Source organism: Orbicella franksi, chromosome 14, assembly GCF_964199315.1.
Source record: "Orbicella franksi chromosome 14, jaOrbFran1.1, whole genome shotgun sequence".
Classification (NCBI taxonomy): Eukaryota; Metazoa; Cnidaria; class Anthozoa; order Scleractinia; family Merulinidae; genus Orbicella; species Orbicella franksi.
In genome coordinates, this window is record NC_138158.1 from 20,541,236 (window position 1) to 20,564,084 (window position 22,849).

The 22,849-nt window shown below is 40.0% G+C and overlaps 6 protein-coding genes and 1 pseudogene across 6 annotated transcripts; 3 read left to right on the forward strand and 4 right to left on the reverse strand.

The window, feature by feature from the left end:
* Window positions 1-438: 438 nt before the first annotated feature.
* On the reverse strand, window positions 439-2,478 carry LOC145467147 (uncharacterized). Its single transcript, XM_081450685.1, has one exon. The coding sequence runs from the start codon at window positions 2,126-2,128 to the stop codon at window positions 1,493-1,495; it is 636 nt and encodes a 211-aa protein (XP_081306811.1). The 5' UTR covers window positions 2,129-2,478; the 3' UTR covers window positions 439-1,492.
* A 376-nt stretch (window positions 2,479-2,854) lies between these two features.
* On the forward strand, window positions 2,855-5,490 carry LOC145467146 (uncharacterized). The gene has a single exon (XM_081450684.1). The coding sequence runs from the start codon at window positions 3,132-3,134 to the stop codon at window positions 3,789-3,791; it is 660 nt and encodes a 219-aa protein (XP_081306810.1). The 5' UTR covers window positions 2,855-3,131; the 3' UTR covers window positions 3,792-5,490.
* A 162-nt stretch (window positions 5,491-5,652) lies between these two features.
* LOC145467623 (uncharacterized) lies at window positions 5,653-10,924 on the reverse strand. The gene is made up of 2 exons (XM_081451198.1): window positions 9,327-10,924; window positions 5,653-9,286 (listed from the first exon to the last, which is right to left on the reverse strand). The coding sequence occupies exon 1, from the start codon at window positions 10,492-10,494 to the stop codon at window positions 9,643-9,645; it is 852 nt and encodes a 283-aa protein (XP_081307324.1). The 5' UTR covers window positions 10,495-10,924; the 3' UTR covers window positions 5,653-9,286; window positions 9,327-9,642.
* Window positions 10,925-13,676: 2,752 nt separating this feature from the next.
* LOC145467624 (uncharacterized) lies at window positions 13,677-15,058 on the reverse strand. The gene is made up of 2 exons (XM_081451199.1): window positions 14,396-15,058; window positions 13,677-14,275 (listed from the first exon to the last, which is right to left on the reverse strand). Exons 1-2 carry the CDS (start codon window positions 14,610-14,612, stop codon window positions 13,680-13,682), a joined length of 813 nt encoding a protein of 270 aa, XP_081307325.1. The 5' UTR covers window positions 14,613-15,058; the 3' UTR covers window positions 13,677-13,679.
* A 1,634-nt stretch (window positions 15,059-16,692) lies between these two features.
* LOC145467787 (uncharacterized) lies at window positions 16,693-18,180 on the forward strand (annotated as a pseudogene).
* Window positions 18,161-21,035, forward strand: LOC145467788 (uncharacterized). Its single transcript, XM_081451376.1, has 8 exons — window positions 18,161-18,228; window positions 18,315-18,424; window positions 18,781-18,876; window positions 19,011-19,103; window positions 19,290-19,390; window positions 19,663-19,815; window positions 20,041-20,163; window positions 20,830-21,035. The coding sequence occupies exons 2-8, from the start codon at window positions 18,358-18,360 to the stop codon at window positions 20,974-20,976; spliced, it is 780 nt and encodes a 259-aa protein (XP_081307502.1). The 5' UTR covers window positions 18,161-18,228; window positions 18,315-18,357; the 3' UTR covers window positions 20,977-21,035.
* Window positions 21,036-21,067: 32 nt separating this feature from the next.
* LOC145467290 (uncharacterized) lies at window positions 21,068-22,532 on the reverse strand. Its single transcript, XM_081450833.1, has 3 exons — window positions 22,488-22,532; window positions 22,276-22,387; window positions 21,068-21,652 (listed from the first exon to the last, which is right to left on the reverse strand). The coding sequence occupies exons 1-3, from the start codon at window positions 22,530-22,532 to the stop codon at window positions 21,210-21,212; spliced, it is 600 nt and encodes a 199-aa protein (XP_081306959.1). The 3' UTR covers window positions 21,068-21,209.
* Between the last annotated feature and the right edge of the window lie 317 nt (window positions 22,533-22,849).

Genomic DNA, 22,849 nt, shown 5'->3' on the forward strand with positions numbered 1-22,849 from the left:
CTCGATAGAAACATGGGACGTGTTTTCTATTAAATAAGTACATTTACAAAATATCAATGTATACCTGAGTCTTTACAAAAGAGTAAAAAATTGCAAAATCAAATTGCAAAAAATTATATCAAATAATTTCCAAAACTGGAAAAAGCTTCACCTTTCCTAAAATCCACTGGTTTCCAGCTTCAGTCATACTGACCAGTCAACTAACATATCAATCTGTATAGTTATGCTAACTGACAATCCACTTGAATGTATAAATATTAAGAATTATTATTTTATAAGGTCACTGAGTGTCAGACACTCAACATCACTTGTAACCTCAACAGGTATGCGGCATTTGATAATATAAAAATTCCCGTGAAGGAAGTGCTGGAAAATCTTTCTTGAAGCCATTTTTTCTCATTGAGAAAACTTTAAGTTTCAGCACAAAATTCTCGTCATCATTTTACGTGATATCATTGGCTTAGACAATTTCCTATTGCATTTCGGCCGATCATAATCCAGAATTACGATGTTTAATTTGCACTGGTGTTACACTTTTTGCACTGGTGTTACACTTGAACTGCACTGCTCTCAACCAATCAGAATCGAGTAATTTTTTCATGTATATTATCAACAACAAGATTTAATACACCTAAAACTAATATCTAGCCACAAAAGGAAAGAATGTAGGAATTCTTTCTATACTCACACAGGCATGATGGTCCCTGCAGGGGGGCACTCCCATACAAAAAGGGCAGGGTACTTATCAGACATTTTGAAAAGAACCCCCTAAGAGGTACTAAGATCTTGTTCAGCGAGTGTGGCTTGAAATCTTTTTCACCTCTAAGAGGTACCAATTCTGAAACAACACATTCTCTCGTAACATTTTTTTGGCTCAGTACACTAAAGGGTACTGTAAAAGCTCCTGCTGTGGATCCCAAAACTGCGTTTTAACCCCTTGGAGGTATGATAAGCACCCTCATCATTTACATATGGGAGTCTCCTCCCCCGGCAGGATGCATGCCAGAGGATAAGTTGACCCAAAGAACGAGAATGAAATGCAAATAAGATATAAAGAATCCAGAGTTGACAATAGACCATTTTACAGTTGTCTGCTCAGTAACCTGGCCTTTGTATGGCAGCGAGGCTAGAGTTGACCTTGTTTTGATACAGACCTCACTGCTTTTGTCATGTAAATGCACCTAGTTAGCATCAGAACAACTTGTTTTACACAACAAAAGCAGTGAGGTCTGTATCAAAACAAGGTCAACTCTAGCCTCGCTGCCATACAAAGGCCAGGTCACTGAGCAGACAACTGTAAAATGGTCTATTCATCCACAGACTGATGAATTGGCCAACTCCTGCTGTTATGTACCAACAGTAGTAAGAATTAAATCATGCTTCTAATAAAGTTCTTATTAAATACTTTAGGGTCTAAAAGTTCACGCTACAAAACTTGGCAAATTCACGTCGTTTGTTAACACTGTTGCAAGGTTCGCTCTTTGAAACCAAGCTAATGGTACCTGAGTGGGGGAGCCGTAGGAGGCTGGCTTTGTACTGGAGGAGGAGGATAATGGGCTGGTTGCTGAGGATAATGGGCTGGTTGCTGAGGATAACTTGGATTATACGGCGGTGGAGGTAACTGGTTGTAATTTGGCGGTGGAGGCTGGTTATAATTTGCCGGCGGAGGTCCTGGTGGAGGGTGATGCTGCACTGGTTGGCCGGACATGGTCGACATGTGGGTACTGGTCGACACGAACGTTTGCTGAGTTGCTGGTTGAGATACGACGACGGCCCCATGGGAACGATTGCGGTAGTACGGGCAACACGAACAAAAGAAACAAGCCACGATGGAAAAAACGATTGCGAAAAAGAAGATCGTTCCGAGTACACTGCCGACAATGACACCCCAAGACCTATTCGAACTTGAAGGACAATCCGACAAACAGTCTCCGCCATCACAGCACTCTTCACCCGTGCCACAATCGGAATCGAAGGAGCAGTAATAACAGGATTTTCTGCACACACTATCCGCACAGCAAGACTCACCCGACCATTTGCCACATTCAAGGTCATAACGACAGACTGTAGCACTTCCCAAGGCCAAGAAACAGAGAATAACAACACAAGCTGCCCTTTCGAGCGCCATTGCTGACGAAATTACGTACGTTACGCACAACTGCAGGGAGAATTCTCCATTTTCGCGCCAAATGGAGGCTACTGTGGTGTTTATATAGGTGGGTTGGGGTGGGTCATGAAAGCTATGCAGTCTTTGCTGAAACAAAACCAACTCTTTAATAATCCTTTTCTATCAGTGCAGTAGGTTTACGTTACTCCCAGGTTACTGGTGAACTAAAAGAAGGGACCCAGGTGGAAGGGAACACAAAAATATAAACAAAGGTCACTCATGTGGCCAGAGTGTTTACAATTTTGCCTCATAAGATTAAGAAATATGGTAACTGCCGAGACTTACCCCATGCGCCAATGCCGATGCAATGTTTATTCATGCAAAAAGTCAATTAAGAGAAAAAAAAATCCGGTTCTTCCCATTGAGAAATGTCGTTTCTTGTACTAGCTAGGAATACAATGATGTTACAACACCTTATTATCCATTTTTTGCTCCATTATCTGTCAAGTGACTGCTTACGGGAGGTGAAAAACAAAGGACAGTTTCAAACTTTTAGCTCTGGAAGTGGTCGCGGTCGCTTACGAGAGGTGGTCGCAACCGGAGGTTCGACTGTAATAATGATGATGATGATGATGATGATGATGATGATAAATAATAAATAATATTAATAGTAATAAATAATAAATGATAATAATGATAACGTAATATTTATAGAGGAGGCCTCCACTGCACCTTGTGCTTACGAAAGGGGAGGACCTCCCAGGGACTGGGGACCCAAGGGAAAATGGTCATTAAGGGATATTTTTGAGATTAATCTGAGGGAACAAGGGATATCCCTACTATTGCAGGGAACTTTGACGAAAAAAACGTCGGGAAACAGCAGAATTCATAAATAGGGAACAAAGGAGAAAAAGTGAAATTTTCAAGGGATCAACGGAACCGTCCTACTCGACTCCCCTCCCCCCTACAGTGCGTGGGTTTAATAGAGTGAGTCGAGTGCGTATAAACGTTTAGTCAGCAATTAATGGCGCTCGAACGCGTACGAGCAATTTACGTTGTTGTTATCCTCTGTTTCTCTGCCTTGGGAAGTGCTACAATTTGTAGTAATGACGGTGAATGTCTTGACGACCAGTCCTGCTGTTCGGATAGTGTGTGCAGAAAAACCTGTTTTTACTGCTCCTTCGATTCCGACTGTGGCACGGAGGAAGAGTGCTGTGATGGCGGAGATTGTTCGTCGGACTGTCGGACTTGGACTGAAGCTAGCATTGCCGGCGTTGTAGTCGGTACGATTGTGTTCTTCGCGATCATTATTTCCATCGTGGCTTGCTGTTGTTGTGCATGTTGCCCGTTCTACCGCTATCGTTCCCCTGGGACTGTCGTCACGTCTCAATCAGCGACTCACCAACCGTACGTGTCGACCACCCATATGGCCATGACCGCCCAACAAGTACAAGGGACAAATTACAACCAGCCTCCACCGGAAAATTACAACCGGCATCCTCCACAACGGCCTCCACCGCCAAATTACAACCAGCCTTCAACGTCAGGGTATGATCATGCCCCACCGCCGTATAATCCAGATTATCCTCGGCAACTAGTCCAGTATCCTCCTCCTCCAGCACAAGGCCAACCTGCTATGCCTCCTCCAGTCACGGACAGAGAGCTCTTCGAGTACTGCTTATAGCTTGTTTTCAAGGAGCGAACCTTGCAACAGTGTTACCAAGGATGTGAATAATTTTGTGTTTTGTAGTGGTCAGTGTAAAACGCAGACTGCAGACTGACGGGTCTAAATTAAATACAGGTCACATTCCACAGATCAAGAGTACAGGTCACTGTGCTAAAAATAAATAAACAGCACCAAGATTCAGTCTCCTAGCCCAAATATATATAATCACAAAATGTTGTTTTAGAAAATGTTGTTGTTTTGGGGATAGTTATTCATCAGTAGAGTAGGGATTTGTACTCTTGACCTCTGGAATGTTACCTGTGTTTTAGACCTGCTGACTGCAGACTGGGGGTAAAATAGGGACTGAGGGTAAAATGCAGACTGAGGGTAAAATGCAGACTGCAAACTTCAAGTGTATTGTGATACCATTTCCATTACTGAGAGCTCGCCATAAACAGGTTAACAGGGGCGTTATTGAGGCTAATGGCCTGAGTGATATTCAGGCTAACCTGACTGTAGGCTTCCACTTTGATTAGCCTGAATAACACCCAGGTAAGTGTGTTTATGTATAGCACTTGACAGAAGCCCATGGCATGGGCTCCTGCACTTGATAATGGAATAGTATGACCTCAGTGTACTTATAAAAGTCTGTCTAGGTTGTAGCCTGCATGTTACACCTAGTCTGTAGTCTGCATTTTACCCTCAGTCTGCACTTTACCCCTGGCCTGCAGTCTGCAGTCTGTGTTTTACACTGACTGCTTTTGTAGCGTGAACCTATAGAGTATTTGAGAACTTAAATAGAAGTTTGGTTTCTTACTACTGTAGGTAAATTTTGCTGGATCAAAATTACAATGTTGCTGGGCTAGCCAGATGGAGCACAAGGTGAGGAAGTCTGAAACTCCAAAGGTCTGATCAAGCAAAAATTAACTTCTTTGATCCTTGATAAAAACAATACAACAGGGGAAGTTGGCCAATTCATCAGTTCGTGGATGAATTTTGAACGCTGAATTCTTTATATCTTATTTGCAAGGCGTTTTCATATTTGTTCTTTGGGTTATCCTCTGGCATGCATCATGCCTGTGTGAGTAGAGGAGTACAGTTCTTACCTTTTGTTGGCTAGATAGAGTTTGGCTAGCTATTACTTGGTGTAGGTGACACAGCTGGCCAAAAATAATAGAGAACAAAAGGACAAAATAATGAGGAAAATGATACAAACAATAGTTTTGTGGGGTGATGTTTTACTATGTCGTGCCTTGTCTTCTACACTAAGAGGGAGCCAAGAGTTTGGGGTGTATTAAACAAAGGGGTGTGAAGTATAAGGCCCTAAGTGACTGCTGATGTAAGGTCAAACTCTCCTTGTGTTTTACAAAGGAATACAAGGCAATTTGGAAGGGGAATCTAGCAATTTATCAGAAGTCACTTAGAGCTTTTTCCAGGCACCCCTTCAAATGTTGAAGTAAATACTGCATGCCTGTTAAAGTAAGCTGTTATAAGTAATGACAAGTGTCTGACACTCAGTAAAATTATAAAATAACTTCACTGATATTTAATATTTATACATTCAATAATTAATTTTCATACATTCAAGTGGATTGTCGGTCAGCATAGCTATACAAACCCATATGTTAGTCGACTGTTCAGTATTATTGCAGCTGAAAACCAGTGGATTTTAGTCTAAGGAAAGATGAAGGTCTTTTGGAAAAGTCAAAGTTTTTTCCAGTTTTGGAAACTTTTTATAAGATTTGTTTTTACATTTTTCATTCCTTTTGTTGTTAGTCTTCGGTATCTTTAAGGTAAATACATACATAAATTTTATTTAAACTAGCTATAACACTAATATCTTTGAGCTAAATAATTAATATACCATAAATATTTTCCAAGTTAATAAAAATACAAATTTTTAAAAGATATGCCTAAAAATATTAAAGTTGTTAAAAATTATTTAAAATACAGTATACTATAAAATTAATATCAAAGTACATACTTGACATATTATTTAAATAATAAAATTGATAAAACTAAGAATGTTCAGGTCTCATGAATTCATTTATCTTGTTATAACTTCTCAAGGCTTCTGGGAGGAAATTCCACAGTTTAGCACTTAGGTATGAAAAACAGTGAAGACCATTAGTCGTTGTTCTTGGCTTGGGTAGTGACAGCTAGGATATTTTTACCCCATAGCTTGTAGTTTACAGAGCAAAGAGTAAACATTTCTTTCATGAAACAAACAGACTTTTATAATTAAAGGCGTGCATGGAAAAAGACCCTATGTGACATCTGATAGACTGCAAGATTCTCCTAGCAAATTGCTTTTCACTTCCTGATATGAAAAAAGGAAAATTCAACATGAGATCAAGAGTCACTTGGGGCTTTTTTCCACGTACCCCTTCAATTATAGTAAAATCAGCATATTCTGGCACATAACAAAGTGAGGTTAACTGTGTCAAGTAACTGGTCATAAGGGGAGCTGTAAATAAAATTATCCCTAAGAATAAACCTTATAGTACGCATTTATTCAGAGCCTCCAACTTTTCAGTATTATGTGTCCCTCAATAAATATGCCAAACTGTAAAGTAGTAGGAAGGTAGTCCTTTATGTAAGCATAGGCTTCCCTGGACTTCCTTACCTTATACATATTGGATATTTTGTAAATATATTTATAAATAGCAAGAAAATAAAACAAGCAAACAAATGTTACTGATTCATTGCCAGTTTCCATTATTTTTTTCTAGATACTTGCAGAAGTGTTAATGTTTTCAGGACTGGTTCAGAATCTGAAAAAAGTCAATGTCAATTTATGTGTTATTTTAGAGTTAGTACCTTAAGGGTGAAAAACATTTCAAGCCACGCCCACAAAAGGAGAATCTTGGTACCTCTTAGGGATTCTTTTCAAAATTTCGGGCAAGCACCCCCGTCTTTTTTTTATTTGAGAAGGGGGAGGGTAGGGGAGAAGAAAAAGGGAGGTAATTTTTCTTGGACAAAAAGTGAAATGTTGTCATTCCTGGAGGTCCCAGGCACAATTTAACAAGAAGACAGTCCTGATGGCCTGAAACTGTGTTCTAGATTGCATGCTGGCAAGTTGTCTTTTCAGTTATTTTAGTGTCATCCCCACCTCTACTCTATGAGCTGCCAAGAGAGCTTGCTCGCCGACTAAGTTCTAGACCCGGGGGGACTCCCACGTAGAAAGAACAGAGGTGCACTGTGAGAGTTACGTGCTTTACTCAAGAACGTATCCCTATGAACACAGCAGTTTACAAACGTTGGCCACTCAATCCCTTTTGAGGCCCCGTCCATGCTTGAACTACGCCGGAGAAACTTAAAAACGCAACTTTGTTTCTTCGGTTAGGCCTCAGTACCGTCCACACTAATTCGTCATGAAAACAGAGCTTTTCGGAATTTGAAAACATCGACTTTATTTAGGGTGCACAAAAAATTTAAACATCCATTTTTCAATTAACATCATTCACTCATTTACATGGGAGCTGCCCAGGGAAGTTTCATTTGTTGCGACTGTGTTGGCCCTAAACGATGTTTGTTTCAGTAAAATATTCTTGGAACCTTAGAGCTTTGGTGGATCGTTTGTCTTTTGGACAAAAAAAATCAAATGAAAATGTTATTAATAGTCATTCAAGGCGCGCAATTCTCTGCAGGCCCTATCCACACTACGCCGTAGAAATTTAAAAACGCAACAATCACCGGTCATTTTATTTTGGAAACAACTCTGAGCTCTTTTTGTACTCTTGAAGTAAAAAAAATCTGCCCTTCCAATCTTCAAATAATTTGCCCAACGATTTTGATTTTCTTCAAAAATTATTTGTTAATTTAAATGAAGTAACTTGTTACAGGAAATTTTGATGACACTTTAATTCAGCGAAGTTAGCGATATTTTTGAAAATCGCTAAATTAAAATGCACCAAAATAGTGTCACTAAATTAAAATAGTGGCTAATTTAAAGTGACTACAATATTAAATTCCGCCATCTGATCAATTTCACACAATCATGCTATTTGACGGTCTATTATGACGTGCGTTGGATAATACCTTAATTCGCCAAAGTTAAAGGAGCTCAGTCACAAATTTGCGCATATTGAAAAGTTTGGCCTCAATTTTTCAAATTCGTCGTTTGTAATCCGTGTTAATCTTCTCCATCCTCAGCCACCCTTGTTATTTTATGGTTTATCATTATCTCTTTGGCGGTTTTTTGTCTTATTAAACTGTTATTTTCAGGTTTCCTACCATTTAAAGGTAATTTTGTATGTGGCCAAAATAACTCAAAATACCGTGACTGAGGTCCTTTAAGTTCGTGAAATCGCGAAAATTAAGTGACTTATGTCCCAAAATTTACGAAAAATCGCTAAATTAAAGCGTCGCAAAATAAACATTCTTTTAAAATTTAGAAACAGTTGATTCAAGACAGCAGGTGCAAGAATGTTCCATTGGCGCTAATAGACCTGCAGATTGCATCACTCCTTAACACGCTAACACTTGTGTAAGAACCTAGAAAAAATAATGCAATATGCACATATTCCACTGAAAAGCATGGGGCTTACAAAGAAGAAAAGCAATTTTTGGCTGGGAATCGGAATTAAAGACTTGAAATATTGACCAGGAAACTAGCAATGTATCAGTATATTTGTTTGTTTGTTTTATTTTTTGCTTCTTATAAATATATTTACCAAATATTAAATATGTATAAGGCAAGGAAGCCCAGGCGGGGCAATAAGGCTTATGTAAAGGACAACCTTCAATATGCCTAAGATGTTCACGAAAAAGAATAAAAAACTGCAAAAAATTATATAAATACATTTCCAATTTTAAATACAATTATAAAATATCAATGTATAAGGCAGGAAAGCCCAGGAAAGCCATAAATTGCTTGTGTAAAGGACTACCTTAAATATACCTAAGACTTAATAACAAAAGAATAAAAGATTGCAAAAAAATTATATCAAAAAATTCCAGTTACAAATACGTTTATAAAATATCAATGTATGAGGCAAGGAAGCCCAGGGAAGCCATTGAGGCTTATGTAATGGACTATCTTAAATATACCTAAGACTTAATAACAAAAGAATAAAAAAATTGCAAAAAGTTATATCAAAAAATTCCAGTTACAAATACGTTTATAAAATATCAATCTATAAGGCAAGGAAGCCCAGGGAAGCCATTAAGGCTTATGTAATGGACTATCTTAAATATACCTAAGACTTAATAACAAAAGAATAAAAAAATTGCAAAAAATTATATCAAAAAAATTCCAAGTGGAAAAAACTTTGAATTTTTAGATTTTCTTAAAATCCACTGCCTTTCCAGTTGCAAATACTGACCAGTCGACTAAAATATGGGTCTGTATAGCTATGCTAACTGACAATCCAATTGAATGTATAAATATTAAATATTCAAAATTGGTCCGCTGAAGTTATATTTTATACCTTCACTGAATGTCACACACTTACCATTACTTGTAACTAAACAGGCACAGTATTTATTTACTACAACATTTGAAGGGGTGCCTGGAAAAAGCTCTATTTACTACAACATTTGAAGGGGTGCCTGGAAAAAGCTCTAAGTGACTTCTGATAAATTGCTAGATTCCCCTTCCAAATTGCCTTGTATTCCCTTGTAAAACACAAGGAGAGTTTGACATTACATCAGCAGTCACTTAGGCGAAATGGCACTACTGGTAAGTATCAATGTGGAACACAGGTTTCTGTAAAGGTTGACTCTTACAATAATTGAGAGCTAATCTCTCTCGAGTGAGTGATATCTAGGCTAACCGGAACGCTATTAAGGCTAACCCCTTAACCTAACCGTAGTGCCATTTCGTTATTTCGCCATTTCATGTTTTAAACACGCTCAAAACAAGCTATCAGTACTTGACGGGCTCTCCAGAGCTGAGTGGAGGAGCCGTAGGAGGCTGGCCTTGTACTGGAAGATACTGGGCTTGTTGCTGCGGGTATTCTGGATTATACGGCGGCGAAGCCTTGTCATACCCTGGCGGTGGAGACTGATTGTAAGTTACCGGTGGAGGCTGGTTGTAATTTGGCGGCGGAGGCTGGTTATAATTTGCTGGTGGGGGCTGGCTGTAATTTGGCGGTGGAGGCTGGCTGTAATTTGGCGGTAGGGGCTGGCTGTAATTTGGCGGTGGAGGCTGGTTATAATTTGGCGGCGGAGGCTGGTTATAATTTACTGGTGGAAGCTGGCTGTAATTTGGCGGTGGGGGCTGGCTGTAATTTGGTGGTGGAGGCTGGCTGTAATTTGCCGGCGGAGGGTAATGCTGTACTTGTTGGGAAGACATGGTCGACATCTGGGTGGTCGACACTAACGTTTGGTGAGTCGCTGGTTGAGACACGACGACAGTTCCAGGTGAACGATAGCGGTAGTACGGACAACACGCACAACAAAAGCAAGCCACGATGGAAATAATGATCGCGAAAAACACAATCGTGCCGACTACAGCGCCGGCAACGCTAGCTCCTGTCGAACTGGAGGAGTCACTTGAAGAACAAAACGTCAAGCAATCTCCGCCATCACAGCACTCTTCCCCCGTGCCACAATCGGAATCGAAGGAGCAGTAAAAACAGGTTTTTCTGCACACACTATCCGAACAGCAATACTCGCCCGACAATTGGTTACATTCACTGTTATAACGACAAATTGTAGCACTTCCCAAAGCAAAGAAACACAGGATAACAATGTAAATTGCTCGTTCGACCGCCATTGTTAAAGAAGGTTTTACGTACTCACTTTACCGTATCCACCATGATTAAATACTCATATATACCTAACTAAACCAATCCTGTTGGAGTTGAACTCTTTTCTTATGTAAACACTTTCTTTTGTTCCAAATTTGCACTGCTACGTATAATACTTATTGCAAATATTGCAAATGATTTTCTATCCTTGTAAAGTTTTAGTGCTAACCGAGGCAACGACAAAAAGGAGATTGCACAGTTTAGGACAAAAAGGCTCCCTACATGCCAAAAAAACAGTCAAAACAGGGGATCATGAAAATGAATTTGAAATTGCATATTCTTTGTCTGAAGTCTACCGGTTCAAGAAATTTACGAGGCCGTATTTCCGGCTAAATTTACAAGAGAAAGGATTAGAAAGCAAATTGCTTCCTTTGATACTATTGTTCAAACCTCGAGATAATGTGCCCGGCGTGCCCAATTGATAAAAATCGATCATCGGAAAGCAATCGATATGATCAATATAATCGATAATAATTAATCGATTATTATCGATTGCCTCAAATAATCGATGAAAATCGATACTCACAATTCAAATCCTCGTAATTGCTATCGATTATAGCGGTTGCCATCGATTGTCATCGGCAAGTCTATAAAGGGGTTCAAGAAGTTATATTTTACCTTGATGACAGAAAGGAAAGAAAACTGATTATCGTAGTGGATATTTTTTTCATTTTTGATTTGCTTCCGAGTTTCTTGGATGCGTTTATACTGGGCTTACATGTGTAACTTGTTATTGTCCTTAATGTGTGAGTTGGTTTTGTCGAGGCGTTAGTGTATGTGACTGTTAAGGCACATGAATTAAATCTGCCCTTCAGTAGCTCACGCAAAAGTTTCCACCATTAACTTTAGTAATGTGCGGTGGCTTTATGAATAGCTAAGCGAATGACACAATGAACGTGTACTGTTGTTGTTGAGAAGTTAAATAGTTTACTAACCGTGCGATGTTACTGCCATACGGGGTTAAAAAACGTGAATATAATGAGACGGTCAAGAAAGCAATTAAGGTGGGCTCCAACAATTAAAACTTTTCTTTGAATTCCTTTCTTTTATCGTGAACAAAGCAAATCTCTTGTCCATTTTGTTTTTCGCTGAAATTGAAATGAAAGAAAAAAAAATCGATGAAACTCGATGAAAATCGCTACTCACAACTTTCTTGTTCATCGATTTGCGATATTAATCGATTAATTATTACCGATTAGATTGATTGATATTGATTATATCGATTATCGGTTTTCATCAATTGCGCACGCCAGGAATGTGGGATAATGTAACATTTCCAATGGCAAATTAGAGACTGCAAAGAAACAGACAATTGGTGGTGTGATTGGCTTGCTTCCAACCTGTCGCATGTCGATACGCATTCGTACATCACGCACTCGCCATTGCGTCACGTCTCGTTCACGAGACAAACAAAAGGCAAGAGTCAATCTTACACTTTACTCTCAGGTCTAAAATAGGGTATGGAAACTCACAGCTTTTGGTCTGAAATAGGGTTAAGGTTCTAAGGGCTGCACACCCCCACCAACCAGATCAAGAACGTCAAGTCTGCACACAGGCCAAGAGGCCCATCAGGGCAGTTTCAGTAGTATGAAGCAACTAGGAGTAACTCTGCTACCCCCTGGATGGGATGCCAGTCTATTGCAGGGTTACCCCAGGCATTAAATTCCAGGGTACCCATAAACACAACACAATGTCCCCAGCCAGGGCCCGAACTTGGACCACTTGATCAGGGGTGCGGCTACTAACCATGAGGCCACTATACCTCCACAGATCAAGGAGAGGGACTAGCATTTCTCTCCCTTCCTTATTGCCTCCCCCCTTCCCCTCCATGTGGACTTCCTGTAGGCTCTCAACAATGAATGAATGAAGAAATGATATCGATAAAAATTCACTAGTCTATTTTCTACGAGAATTCTTTACTAACCCAACATTGTTATGCATAGTTAAACTAAATGCAAGCTTGAAAATATAAATTAAAATGATACAATAGTACCATAGTACACCTACAGATTACATCACTTCAAACACATAATGCTTTGTTCAAGTACCTAGGAAGAATTCCAATATGTACACATGCCACTGAAAATCAGGGGGGGAGGGCATTTTTGCTGGGATTCAAAAGACACTGGCACAAGTCAAAAGACTTGAAACATTTACCAAGACATTAGTAATGTATCATAGCATTGCAAAAACAAATCAAAAAATAAAAAGTGCCACAACTGGGAAGAAACAGAGAATTTTCAGAAAGACCTTCCTCGTCACCATCTTAGAAACCACTGGTTTCCAGGTGCAAGTAATGAACAATGAGAAAAACAAAAAGCACATAAATAAGTAAAAAATAATAATATTAAATAAAAACAATAATATTGTTATTTCTAAAATAGTACAAAGATGACCACAAAATATATAAGGATCTGTATAGCTATGCTACTGACAGTCCCCCTGTGTGTAAATAATCTTCAAAGTTGGACTTAAGTTATTTTATAACAGTACTACACTGAGTGTCAGACACTCATTGCCACTTATAAATTTAACAGACATACAATATTCGCTACAAAATTTGAAGGTGTTACATTAAAGACACCTTAAGCTCTATCTAGCCGTGAAGGGAATGATTGAAGGAGTAACCTCAACCACCCTGGCACTATAATACAAACAAAATGCAATAGAAACAGGATTGCCACAAAGTTTTAAAGTTGGACAATTTGTTGTTGGAAAACAGGGCTAATTTTGCGATCTTTTTCTAAATAATCAGAAAAATAGCCCACTGAGATCGTGATTTTGATGCCGATTTTTGCCAACATGTTGCTACTTAAATAACAACCCTGCATTAAGCACAAAACAACTTGCAAATGAGATCTAATAAATCAAAGAGGAAAAGATTCACCAGGAACTATATTGGCAAACTTTTCCTGTTACGGTACTGACGGAAACTACGAAAATGTGCTTCTAAAGTCCTCTAATACTGAGTGATTGGTACACATAATTTCACCTTAAGCTTAACTACGTTCCTTACTTTTACATGTAACATTCTTGTTTTGACTTAATTAAGATTAAGTTTACTGCAATTACGCTTAAATTTTCGCTACAATGCAAAAAGACAAAGTTCAAAGATCGTTCACCACAATGGTTCGCTCCTTGAAAATGGCCATCAGGCAGTGACATTGGGGGCCATAGAAGGCTGGCCTGAAGCTGTTGCCGGCGGAGGAGGACGCTGGGCCGGTTGCTGCGGATAATATGGCGGCGGGGGCTGACAGCTTGGCGGTGGAGGCTGGTTGTAATTTGGCGGCGGAGGAATGTTCTGTGTCATTGTCGTGTGGGTTGTTGTCACGAACGGTTGGTAAGGAACTTGCCGAGTCACGATGACAGCTCCAGGTGAACGATAGCGGTAGTACGGGCACCAAGCACAGAAATAGCAAGACACGAAGGAAAAAATGATCGAGAAAAACGCGATCGTGCCGAATATAGCGCCGACAATGCTACCTCCGGACCAAGAGGAAGGACACACCGTCAAGCAATCGCCATCACAGCACACGTCATCTAACTCACAATCGGAGTCAAAGGTACAGTAGGAACTGGGGGCTTCAGTTGTGTAAGTCAAGGGCGTAAGTGTAGCGAGAGTAGGGTAAGTCCAAGGCGAAGTCGTAGGGCAAGACGACAGACAGTCTCCGCCATCACAGCACTTTTCCCCCGTGCCACACTGGAAGTCGTATGAGCAGTAATAGCAGTTCCTTCTGCAGACACCGTCTGAACAGCAAGACTCGCTCGACCATTGGTCACAGTCGGTGTTTTCGCTACAGTATGTAGCACTTCCCAAGGGCGGAAGTGTAGCGAGAGTAGGGTAAGTCCAAGGCGAAGTCGTAGGGCAAGACGACAGACAGTCTCCGCCATCACAGCACTTTTCCCCCGTGCCACACTGGAAGTCGTATGAGCAGTAATAGCAGTTCCTTCTGCAGACACCGTCTGAACAGCAAGACTCGCTCGACCATTGGTGACAGTCGGTGTTTTCGCTACAGTATGTAGCACTTCCAAAGCGAAAGAAAAAGAGGATGAAACCAACCAATAAAATTCCGTTCTTCGCCATTGCTAACGATTTCTGACCAGGAAGTCGTTAACGATAGTCCATAATATTTATAAGAGGGCGCGGTTGGCTCACGTCCAAACTCGCTCCAACCTCCTCCATTTCTTTGTTCTTCGTCATGCCCACATGCAAGGAGATAACGATTTAATTGGTTATATTTTGGTTCAGTTTGACTTTTTAGGCTCAGTAGGCTCTTATATAACGGGAGTCCACTTTTGAATGCATGAAAGACCATGAAACGAGTCGCTTTTTAGCTCGCGTGATTGCGAAACTGTTGCGTGCTGTGCCAGACGTCATTTCCATATTGAAATGATCTTTGTCTCTTCCTTTAATTCATGCGTGACTAAATTTAGACACCGACATGTAATTTAGCAGTTGTTATGGAGATGGTCAGGTTTTTCGAGGATAATATTGCCAATGATTAGTTGTTTAATATAAAAAATTACATAGTTTCAAAACGTACTGACAGGCGTAGTGATAACAGCTGAACAAAGAAATTGCACCGTCATTGTTGTACCTAGACAACAAGGTGAAAACTTTAATAATTAAACAAGGACCCGCGCTATAAAAGGCATAGCTCCTCCCCCTCTTTGTCACGCAATCCTTGTTCGTAGTCCTAATCAAAGATGGCGGACTCAGTGAGGAAGATGCGGTAAACCCACTCTGCAATGGAACAAATAAAAACCTACACATTAAGAACTTAATGCGAGTGTAGAACCACCCAAATTGTGAATTTAAGTCAGAAATGTACTAAAATCCTGATCCTTCTAACGCTAATTGAAGAATTTAGCGAAGGAAATTTGAATTTCCCGCCTGTAACCGTCCCTGTCAATTCCTGAACATACGCACCCGCTCACAGACTCCTCGCAGACGATTCCGGCGTCGACAAAACCTGGATCGGATCACGGATCGGATCACGGACCGGATCACGGACCGGATCACGGATCGGATCACGGATCGGATCACGGATCGGATCACAGAAAAAAAAAAAGTTTTAAAGAAAAAAAAATCAAAAACTAAAATCAAACCGTTTATAAGATAATGATAAATAAAAAATAAAAGTGGAAAACTAAAATATGTTAAATGAAAATAAGAATCCCGAATTTGACGCAATGACATGTTAATTACAGAGAATGACAAGAGGTCATTTAAAAAGCCACATAAGCGCCTAATTTACGACGAATTTAAATTGTAATGAACAGGCAGATGTAGTTATATTTGAACGTTAGTTGGCTCGAAGCTTGCGTGAACCTCCCATTCTCGTTTTTGAAATTGTTATCAGTGGCTAATTCTCAGCTACGTGACGTAACTCCTAAAATGTTGTTTATTCTCGGGTTGCGTTATCGTTCACACTATCGATGTCATTCCTAGAATTTTTTGTAAAACAGCTATATTTCCTTGAAATACAAATGGTTTGTTTCGTTTTATTCCAGTGCGAAATATCGTATTCCAAACTCACATCTTGTAAAAGTATAGACTTGTCTCAAAAACGGAAATTGTTTGAAATCATCAGGTGTTTAATTTTTTACTGTTTTTAGTTTTTGTGTTTCTATTCATACGTTCGTCCTATTATTACCATGCTGACTCGTTTTATGACAGTTTGATGCAAGTGAATACACGAAATATCATTTATCTGAACTGCGGAGAAAGATATGAAGACATGATTGATCATCGCAATCAAAACCCAACAGCCTGAAAAAAATTCATCTGTGACCAGCTCCCAGTTGGCTTGATATTATAAAAGAATAAAGGAATATCACACCTGAATTAAATAAAACTTTCTGCTCACAGTAGTCACTTTACTGCAATTTGCTCAACAAAATTTTGAATTTTTTTCCTTGATCCGATCCGTGATCCGGTCCGTGATCCGATCCGTGATCCGATCCGTGATCCGGTCCGTGATCCGATCCGTGATCCGGTCCGGTCCGGTCCGGTCCGGTCCGGTCCGATCCTGGTTTTGTCGACGCCGCAGACGATTCGTTGCTTTGTTGAGCCTTCAATATGCCTATGTCATCTTCTATGCAATATTTGGCATGCTCAAAAAAAGGGCATGATGTAATATATGCGTTTTTGAGAATGACGGTTCGGTTCATGGCGGAAGCTGTCGTGCTGTGGTGCCACAACTTCCACTTTGAATCGAGCTAGTTTGCACGCATTGTCTTTGCTTCTTAGGCGCTATTTTATCTTATCAACTATTTTTCGGTGCTTTGGATTTTTCATGGCGGAATCTTTCTCCAAGAAGCCCAAACTAATGCCTCCTCGTGCACAACGGAGTAGGTACAGCATACAGCTTGAGGTTGAAGCGGGTATGGAGGAGCGTTTGGAGGGATTGAAAGCTAAAATTCAACGTGTTAAAAGTGCCTTACGTATAACCAGTCGTACACCAATGGGTAACCTTTTTGATGATGGAACGATTGCTGAGCTCATTCGAAGAGTTCGAACGAAGTCAGATGGTAATCACAGCCAGTCAATCTTTGTTTTTGTCTACGATACAACAGCCTTCGGCACAACCTTCGCCACAACCTTCGCCACAACCTTTTCCTTCGTGTTCGAAAAAAATAGATGCAGAAACGCAAACGGATATCTCTGATCCGTATATTTTGGGTTACGGTGAAAATACAACCGGAAAGTTCGATATCCACACCCAAAGTACGGAGAACGAAGACTATTTTCTTTCATCCAACGATGCGGTGCGAAACCTCATATCTACAATGGCACAATATGGCGGAAGGTGTCCCTTATGTGGCTATCCTCTAGAGTTGCCATCGTTCGATGCGATAAAGCATGGACATGTGGCGCTCGTCAGCGTGGGCTGCGTGGCCGGTCATTCCCTTCGATGGAATTCCAGCAGTATCATCGGCGGAAAGTACACAGCCAATTTGAGGTAAAAGTATAAGTAATTTTTTATATTTGAATTTCCGAAAATTTTGAACTTGACATTTGTGTAAGCTAACACTGCTGTCATTTTTGTTTAGGGTTTTACATGGATTTATCAGTTCTGGCCTTACCGAGACCCAGTATGTCAGTGCTTGTAAGGCAGCTCACATCGGAAATGTGGACGAGAGATACATTACTACCGGTATTACAATTTCTCTGAAATACAATAATCCTCTCTGACAATAGCAGTATTGTTATACTTTAGTTGGTGTACTACACAAAAATTCCCTATACTCATCAGTGATCATGCAATTTCTAGAAAAAGTGTCATAGAGTTTATTTCTTTTCATTGCCTTCTTCCTTGCCATGAGGGAACCAGTTATGCAGCTTATTTTTCTCTTGTGAACATACTTCAGTTGTTCTTTTTCCCTCTTTCCAGTATACACTTCTTTAGGATACAAGAATGCTGTGAAAGCCTGGTATGAGATAAAATTACAGGAAGCTAGGTCGGAAGCACAGCAGGATGCTCAATATCTTCTCCAAGGAGATGTATGTTTCCAAGGCATGATGCAGCCTTTCCGGGAATTTCTGCACTTTTTTTGTTTTGTTTGTGAACTATTGATTCAATTAAATTTCATGGAATTTTGTTTCCTTCTTCATAAATTTAGATCATCATAACAGATGCTAGACATGATTCCAGGCGAGCTGCGCAGCACACCACAGTTTCTGCTTTATCTTATCGGTGGGGACTTTGAACTATAACCATCTCTGCTTGAATACAACCTAACATGTGGCATTGTTGATAATTCTCTTAATTTTTTTTTTCAGAAACAAGAAAGTTATTTATTGCCTAAATTGGGATAAAGAAGATATGCCGTCTGCAGCATCTCGAGAAGTACCCATGACTAAAGCAGTGATAGATTCTCTAACAGCTCTTGGTAAGTTGTAATGTTGATTTGATAGTGCACTCTTCTCATAAATGATAACCACTTCATAATTAGATGCAGGATATGTCTGGCTTTTCGTAAATGATCACAGTACCTATATTTCTTGCCAGGATTTATCCCAAAAATATTGTGTGACTCCAAGATGTTGGAAGACTATATTTATTTTGAACAGGTGTTTGTCACACATAGAAAGGAGGGTTTCTCGCACTGGTTTCTTATGAATAATGTTTCATGAATATTATGCAAATACTACTTGTTTCACACATGTATAATCTGTGTGTTTTATGAAGTCTAAAAGCCTATGTTTCTTTGCTAAACTCTTGTATTGACCCTTGCAACACCTGTAGGTCATCGTGTTGGTGAAGTTGCACATGACTATGTGCCGGCATTGAGGCAGTGGCTTGCAACGAAAGGGATTAGGAACTCATATGACAGTTGGCATGGTAGGTCACCAACCAAATTACTAGGTTTTGCTAGTAAGGATTAGCTTGTAATCAGCATCAAGCTAGTAGCTATGGTCTGTTTTAGTCTCTGTGATAAGGAATGGTAGTTCTTGTTTTCCTTTTCCTTAATAAAGGTGGGAAGGGTGTCAAGAAGGCCATCAAAAAGGTTGCCAGTGGGCTTGTTAGGGACTCAGAGAGATCATGGTTTGCAGAGTTGTCTGACAAAGGTAATTCTCCATAGTAGGATACAAACTGAAACTAACATAAGCTCTGCAAAGGCCCTCTTTGCATTCGAAGTGGCTTGTTTGTATGTCATATTCATCTTTGCTTAAATTGTGTGGTGCAAATCCTATGAATTACAGTACCGTTACTTGAAGTTAAAAAACCTTCTAAAAATGCCATTGTTTTGACAGTGAAGTGCACGAAGACGCATATCTATTATGCAATGAAGAATTGCAATGGTGATGCTGATGAGCTGAGGCGATACATAGTAAACATTGTAGACCATTACCAGGTAAAAGGGTTCACTAGGAACTTGTACATTTGAATTGTTATCTTAATTTTCTGACAACAAGAGATTATTTCCAAGGACACAAGTAGATATGAGTGGTTAGTGGCTGTTGTGACAATGTAAGTTTCTATTACCCTCACCCCACAGGTGAGCCCTTTACACCTGGTCATTAGCAAGGTTGTACAAGTTACTGATTCAGAATCCATGACTCTACATACTAAAAATTGTATAGATGATTGAATGGTTCTTCTATTCATTTTATCTGTGTGGTATAGGGGGATCATTCAAATTGCCATCAGGAGTCTCGGTGTCATCAAGAAGGCTATGTATGCAGCAAAAAACCTCTTGTTACTGAGCAGGCTATTGCAGCATACCGGAAGGCTATAGTGTGTACCAACATCTACAAATTTGCTGAAGATTATGCCTTGGTAATAATAATTCATACATCAATATCTATGGTATGGAATTGTATTTTTACTTCACAGATCTACAAATAACCACTACATTTCATACTGAATGTGGAAAGTCCACGAGTAGGCAGCAACATTACTCCCACCTAAGAAAGAGAGATTGGCTCTATACATGTTTTATTTACAATACAAAAGCTTTCTTCAATGGCATAACTTTGAACTTATTACCTCCATTTACTGTAGTGCCGAGATACTTTCTGGATAGAATCACTGCATATGGTGATGCTTATTTATGCACAGAAGCGCATCCATTTCAGTCGTAAAGACACCTATGAAATGAGAATGCAGCTTGCAGTTCTTGACTGGGTATGTACCACAACACTTTTATTTGTATTCATGTATCTTCACAAAAAGTGGAAAAACATAGACAGAGGATAACGAACGTCCACACAAGGACACTTATTCTTTTCACTGTTATAGAAATTGCACTATAGACCAGTAATTGTTAATTATAACTATTATTCAAATTGTTATCATTATCTTTACCATCAACTTTCTGGTGGGGGGGGGGGGGGGAATTCCCATATGAAAAGGTCAGGAGTGCTAGCCGAAAATTTTGCATAAAAAGAAACCCTAACAGTTACCAAGACCCTATGTCGTGGGCATGGCTTGCAATTCTTTTCACCCTCAAGAAGTACCAATTGTAAGACAACACATTGTGTCCTGTCAAAATTTTTTTGGCTCATTAACCTAAAAGGTAGTGCAAAAGTTCCCGATGTGGACCTTTTGAGGCTGAACACCCTAAGATGAACCGAAACTACTATTTTAACCCCAAAAAGGTATGATGAGCACCCCCATCCTTTTTACATGGGAGTCCCCCCCCCCCCCCACCCCAGGTTAGCTCCCTTTATTGAAAAATAGAAATTAAAGCTAACTGAAGAAAGCAGCAATGGACAGTTGCATATGAAGTACATGACCTGTCCTTGGTTGCTGTGGTATGTATTATTTTCCTGTTCTATTTCAATTTTTTAGAATGAGAATGTGCTGCGTGAAGCCACATCTGAACAGTACTATCAGACCAGTCGCCAACCGGACAGAATTGCCCCACACAGGGTACTGTCAGATAAAACCTATGAGTTCAAGGATGGCATATGGACAACTTTTTATAATTCATTGTAACTCAGTCCGTTGCTTGAAGGCTGACGAGTGTAAAATTAGAATGCTGTAGTTTTAGATGCCGTGCAAAAGTACTCTTGCAGAAGTTGTTGACACTGTACTGAAAAACAAAAAAGGTTCACCATGTCAACTAACTGTTAAACTGCGTTGATTTATTGGGCTGGAAGCGAGAAGTGAGGTCTATCCATGATGAAACTGACGCTCACAAGAAAGAGCTTGCTTGCTAATGTCGCTTCTCACGAGCGACGATGCCCTTGATAGGGGACGTTAGGGGGGTTAGGCCACCTATCACGAACGTCCTTTATCACGCAATGTGGCATAACCTCTCTAACGTCGTCAATAAGGCAACCCAGTTGTTGTTTTTTTTCAAGATACGTTGGGTTGTCCCAAAGCCCGTTGTCCTTGAGGGTCTTCCAATACCACTTATAGTCTTTTCGCCTTTTTGTGTGGTTGGTTATGCGTGCATCACATCTTCCATTTGGTTTGAATTCAGAAGATGTGATGCACGGAGCTCGGAGACAGAAGTCACAGGTTGACTCTGGAACTTGGGGCGGCGCAGCTATGCTGGACTCATTGTTGGCGAAAATAGCAACGGCCTCGTCGTTTTTTCGAGGAAAGAGACGAAGAGGTGATGGCCGTAGTGGTTCTTCATCGATTGGTACGGCAAAGCGCTTCCTCGCTGTAGAAAAAAAAAAAGTTTAGAATAAAAATTCGGATGGAAGTGAACAGGGGCAACTCAAGGGTAAGTACAATGAGTCATACACACAACCTCTTATGATAATCCCAAATTGTTACAGGGAAATCAACTTACATGAAGGGAATTGTTCAAGATTGCATATCAGTCCTGGAAATATCCACTTGATCATATGTAGTTTATGTGATACATATCAATGGTACAACTCTATGACAACTGGAGACCATGTCATAATCTTTGGGAAACTAAACCAAAAATTTGGAAGCTGTTCCCTTGCTATAAACAATTCCGCCCGAGCAGAGATTCCCACTACTCTAATAAAAATACATGAACGGATACAAATCCACATTGAATGTTTTAGGTGTCGCCGGAAGCAGGATGATGTAACCGACACCGAGGAATCAAGTTCCATTTGTTATCACTGAGAAAAGGCGCATAATTCGAAAACTGTTGCTCCATCAAAACGGTCAAATTATTATCAAACAGTTTTTCTGCTTTTTGTCGCTGGCTGAAGTCTTTCCTGCAATCTTCGAGAAGCCGAGTTTGTGAAGGTTGTAAATGATAAGTTATAAGTTGTAAATGGTGCGTTAGAACTGTAGTCTACTAACCGTTTCCACTTTGGATGCTTCGTACGGACACAACTTCGCAGGCCACCTCTGGAATTTCTTGAAGGAGACGAAAAAACTGGTCCTTTTTACTTTCATCAATCACAAGAGTTACCTACGTATGAAGGTAACAAAGACATTCGTGAAATACAGCTCTAGAGGCTAACAAACGATACAGAGAGAATCGATGTAACAGAAAAAAAATATTTACTTACCTGCACCCGTTTTCCATTGGCATTATTCTCAGCTGCACGCAACATTGTACAGACTCGTTCCACGCGTCAGATATTTCGATTTAAAAAAAATAGTTACGGAATGACAGCCTTTATTAGTCTTGTAAGCACTGTGCGCAGCACTAGTAGCAGATATGAGACCTCCGTGCGTATCGCGCGACCCGGAGATGTTGACAGCTCCGTGTCTAGAGTGAAATGACTGACTGCTCGCCCAGTCCAAGGCTCTTTATATAGCGCGGGTCCTTGCGACGGAAGATTATGTAAAAGATACATATGAAATTACATCTCATTGTGTGAGGTTAACTACATGGTTCAAGGAAAGCACTGCAACTTAGAGCGAACCA

Coding starts and splice junctions, on each gene's coding strand:
- LOC145467147 (XM_081450685.1), bottom strand. CDS start 2,128: ATGGCGCTCGAAAGGGCAGCTTGTGTTGTTATTCTCTGTTTCTTGGCC.
- LOC145467146 (XM_081450684.1), top strand. CDS start 3,132: ATGGCGCTCGAACGCGTACGAGCAATTTACGTTGTTGTTATCCTCTGT.
- LOC145467623 (XM_081451198.1), bottom strand. CDS start 10,494: ATGGCGGTCGAACGAGCAATTTACATTGTTATCCTGTGTTTCTTTGCT.
- LOC145467624 (XM_081451199.1), bottom strand. CDS start 14,612: ATGGCGAAGAACGGAATTTTATTGGTTGGTTTCATCCTCTTTTTCTTT. Junction 14,276..14,395: donor CGGAGACTGTCTGTCGTCTT/GCCCTACGACTT, acceptor CTTGCTGTTCAG/ACGGTGTCTGCAGAAGGAAC.
- LOC145467788 (XM_081451376.1), top strand. CDS start 18,358: ATGCCGTCTGCAGCATCTCGAGAAGTACCCATGACTAAAGCAGTGATA. Junction 18,877..19,010: donor CTCATATGACAGTTGGCATG/GTAGGTCACCAA, acceptor TCCTTAATAAAG/GTGGGAAGGGTGTCAAGAAG. Junction 19,816..20,040: donor TTGCTGAAGATTATGCCTTG/GTAATAATAATT, acceptor CATTTACTGTAG/TGCCGAGATACTTTCTGGAT.
- LOC145467290 (XM_081450833.1), bottom strand. CDS start 22,532: ATGTTGCGTGCAGCTGAGAATAATGCCAATGGAAAACGGGTGCAG. Junction 22,388..22,487: donor CCAATGGAAAACGGGTGCAG/GTAAGTAAATAT, acceptor CTTCATACGTAG/GTAACTCTTGTGATTGATGA. Junction 21,653..22,275: donor AAGCATCCAAAGTGGAAACG/GTTAGTAGACTA, acceptor TTTTTTCTACAG/CGAGGAAGCGCTTTGCCGTA.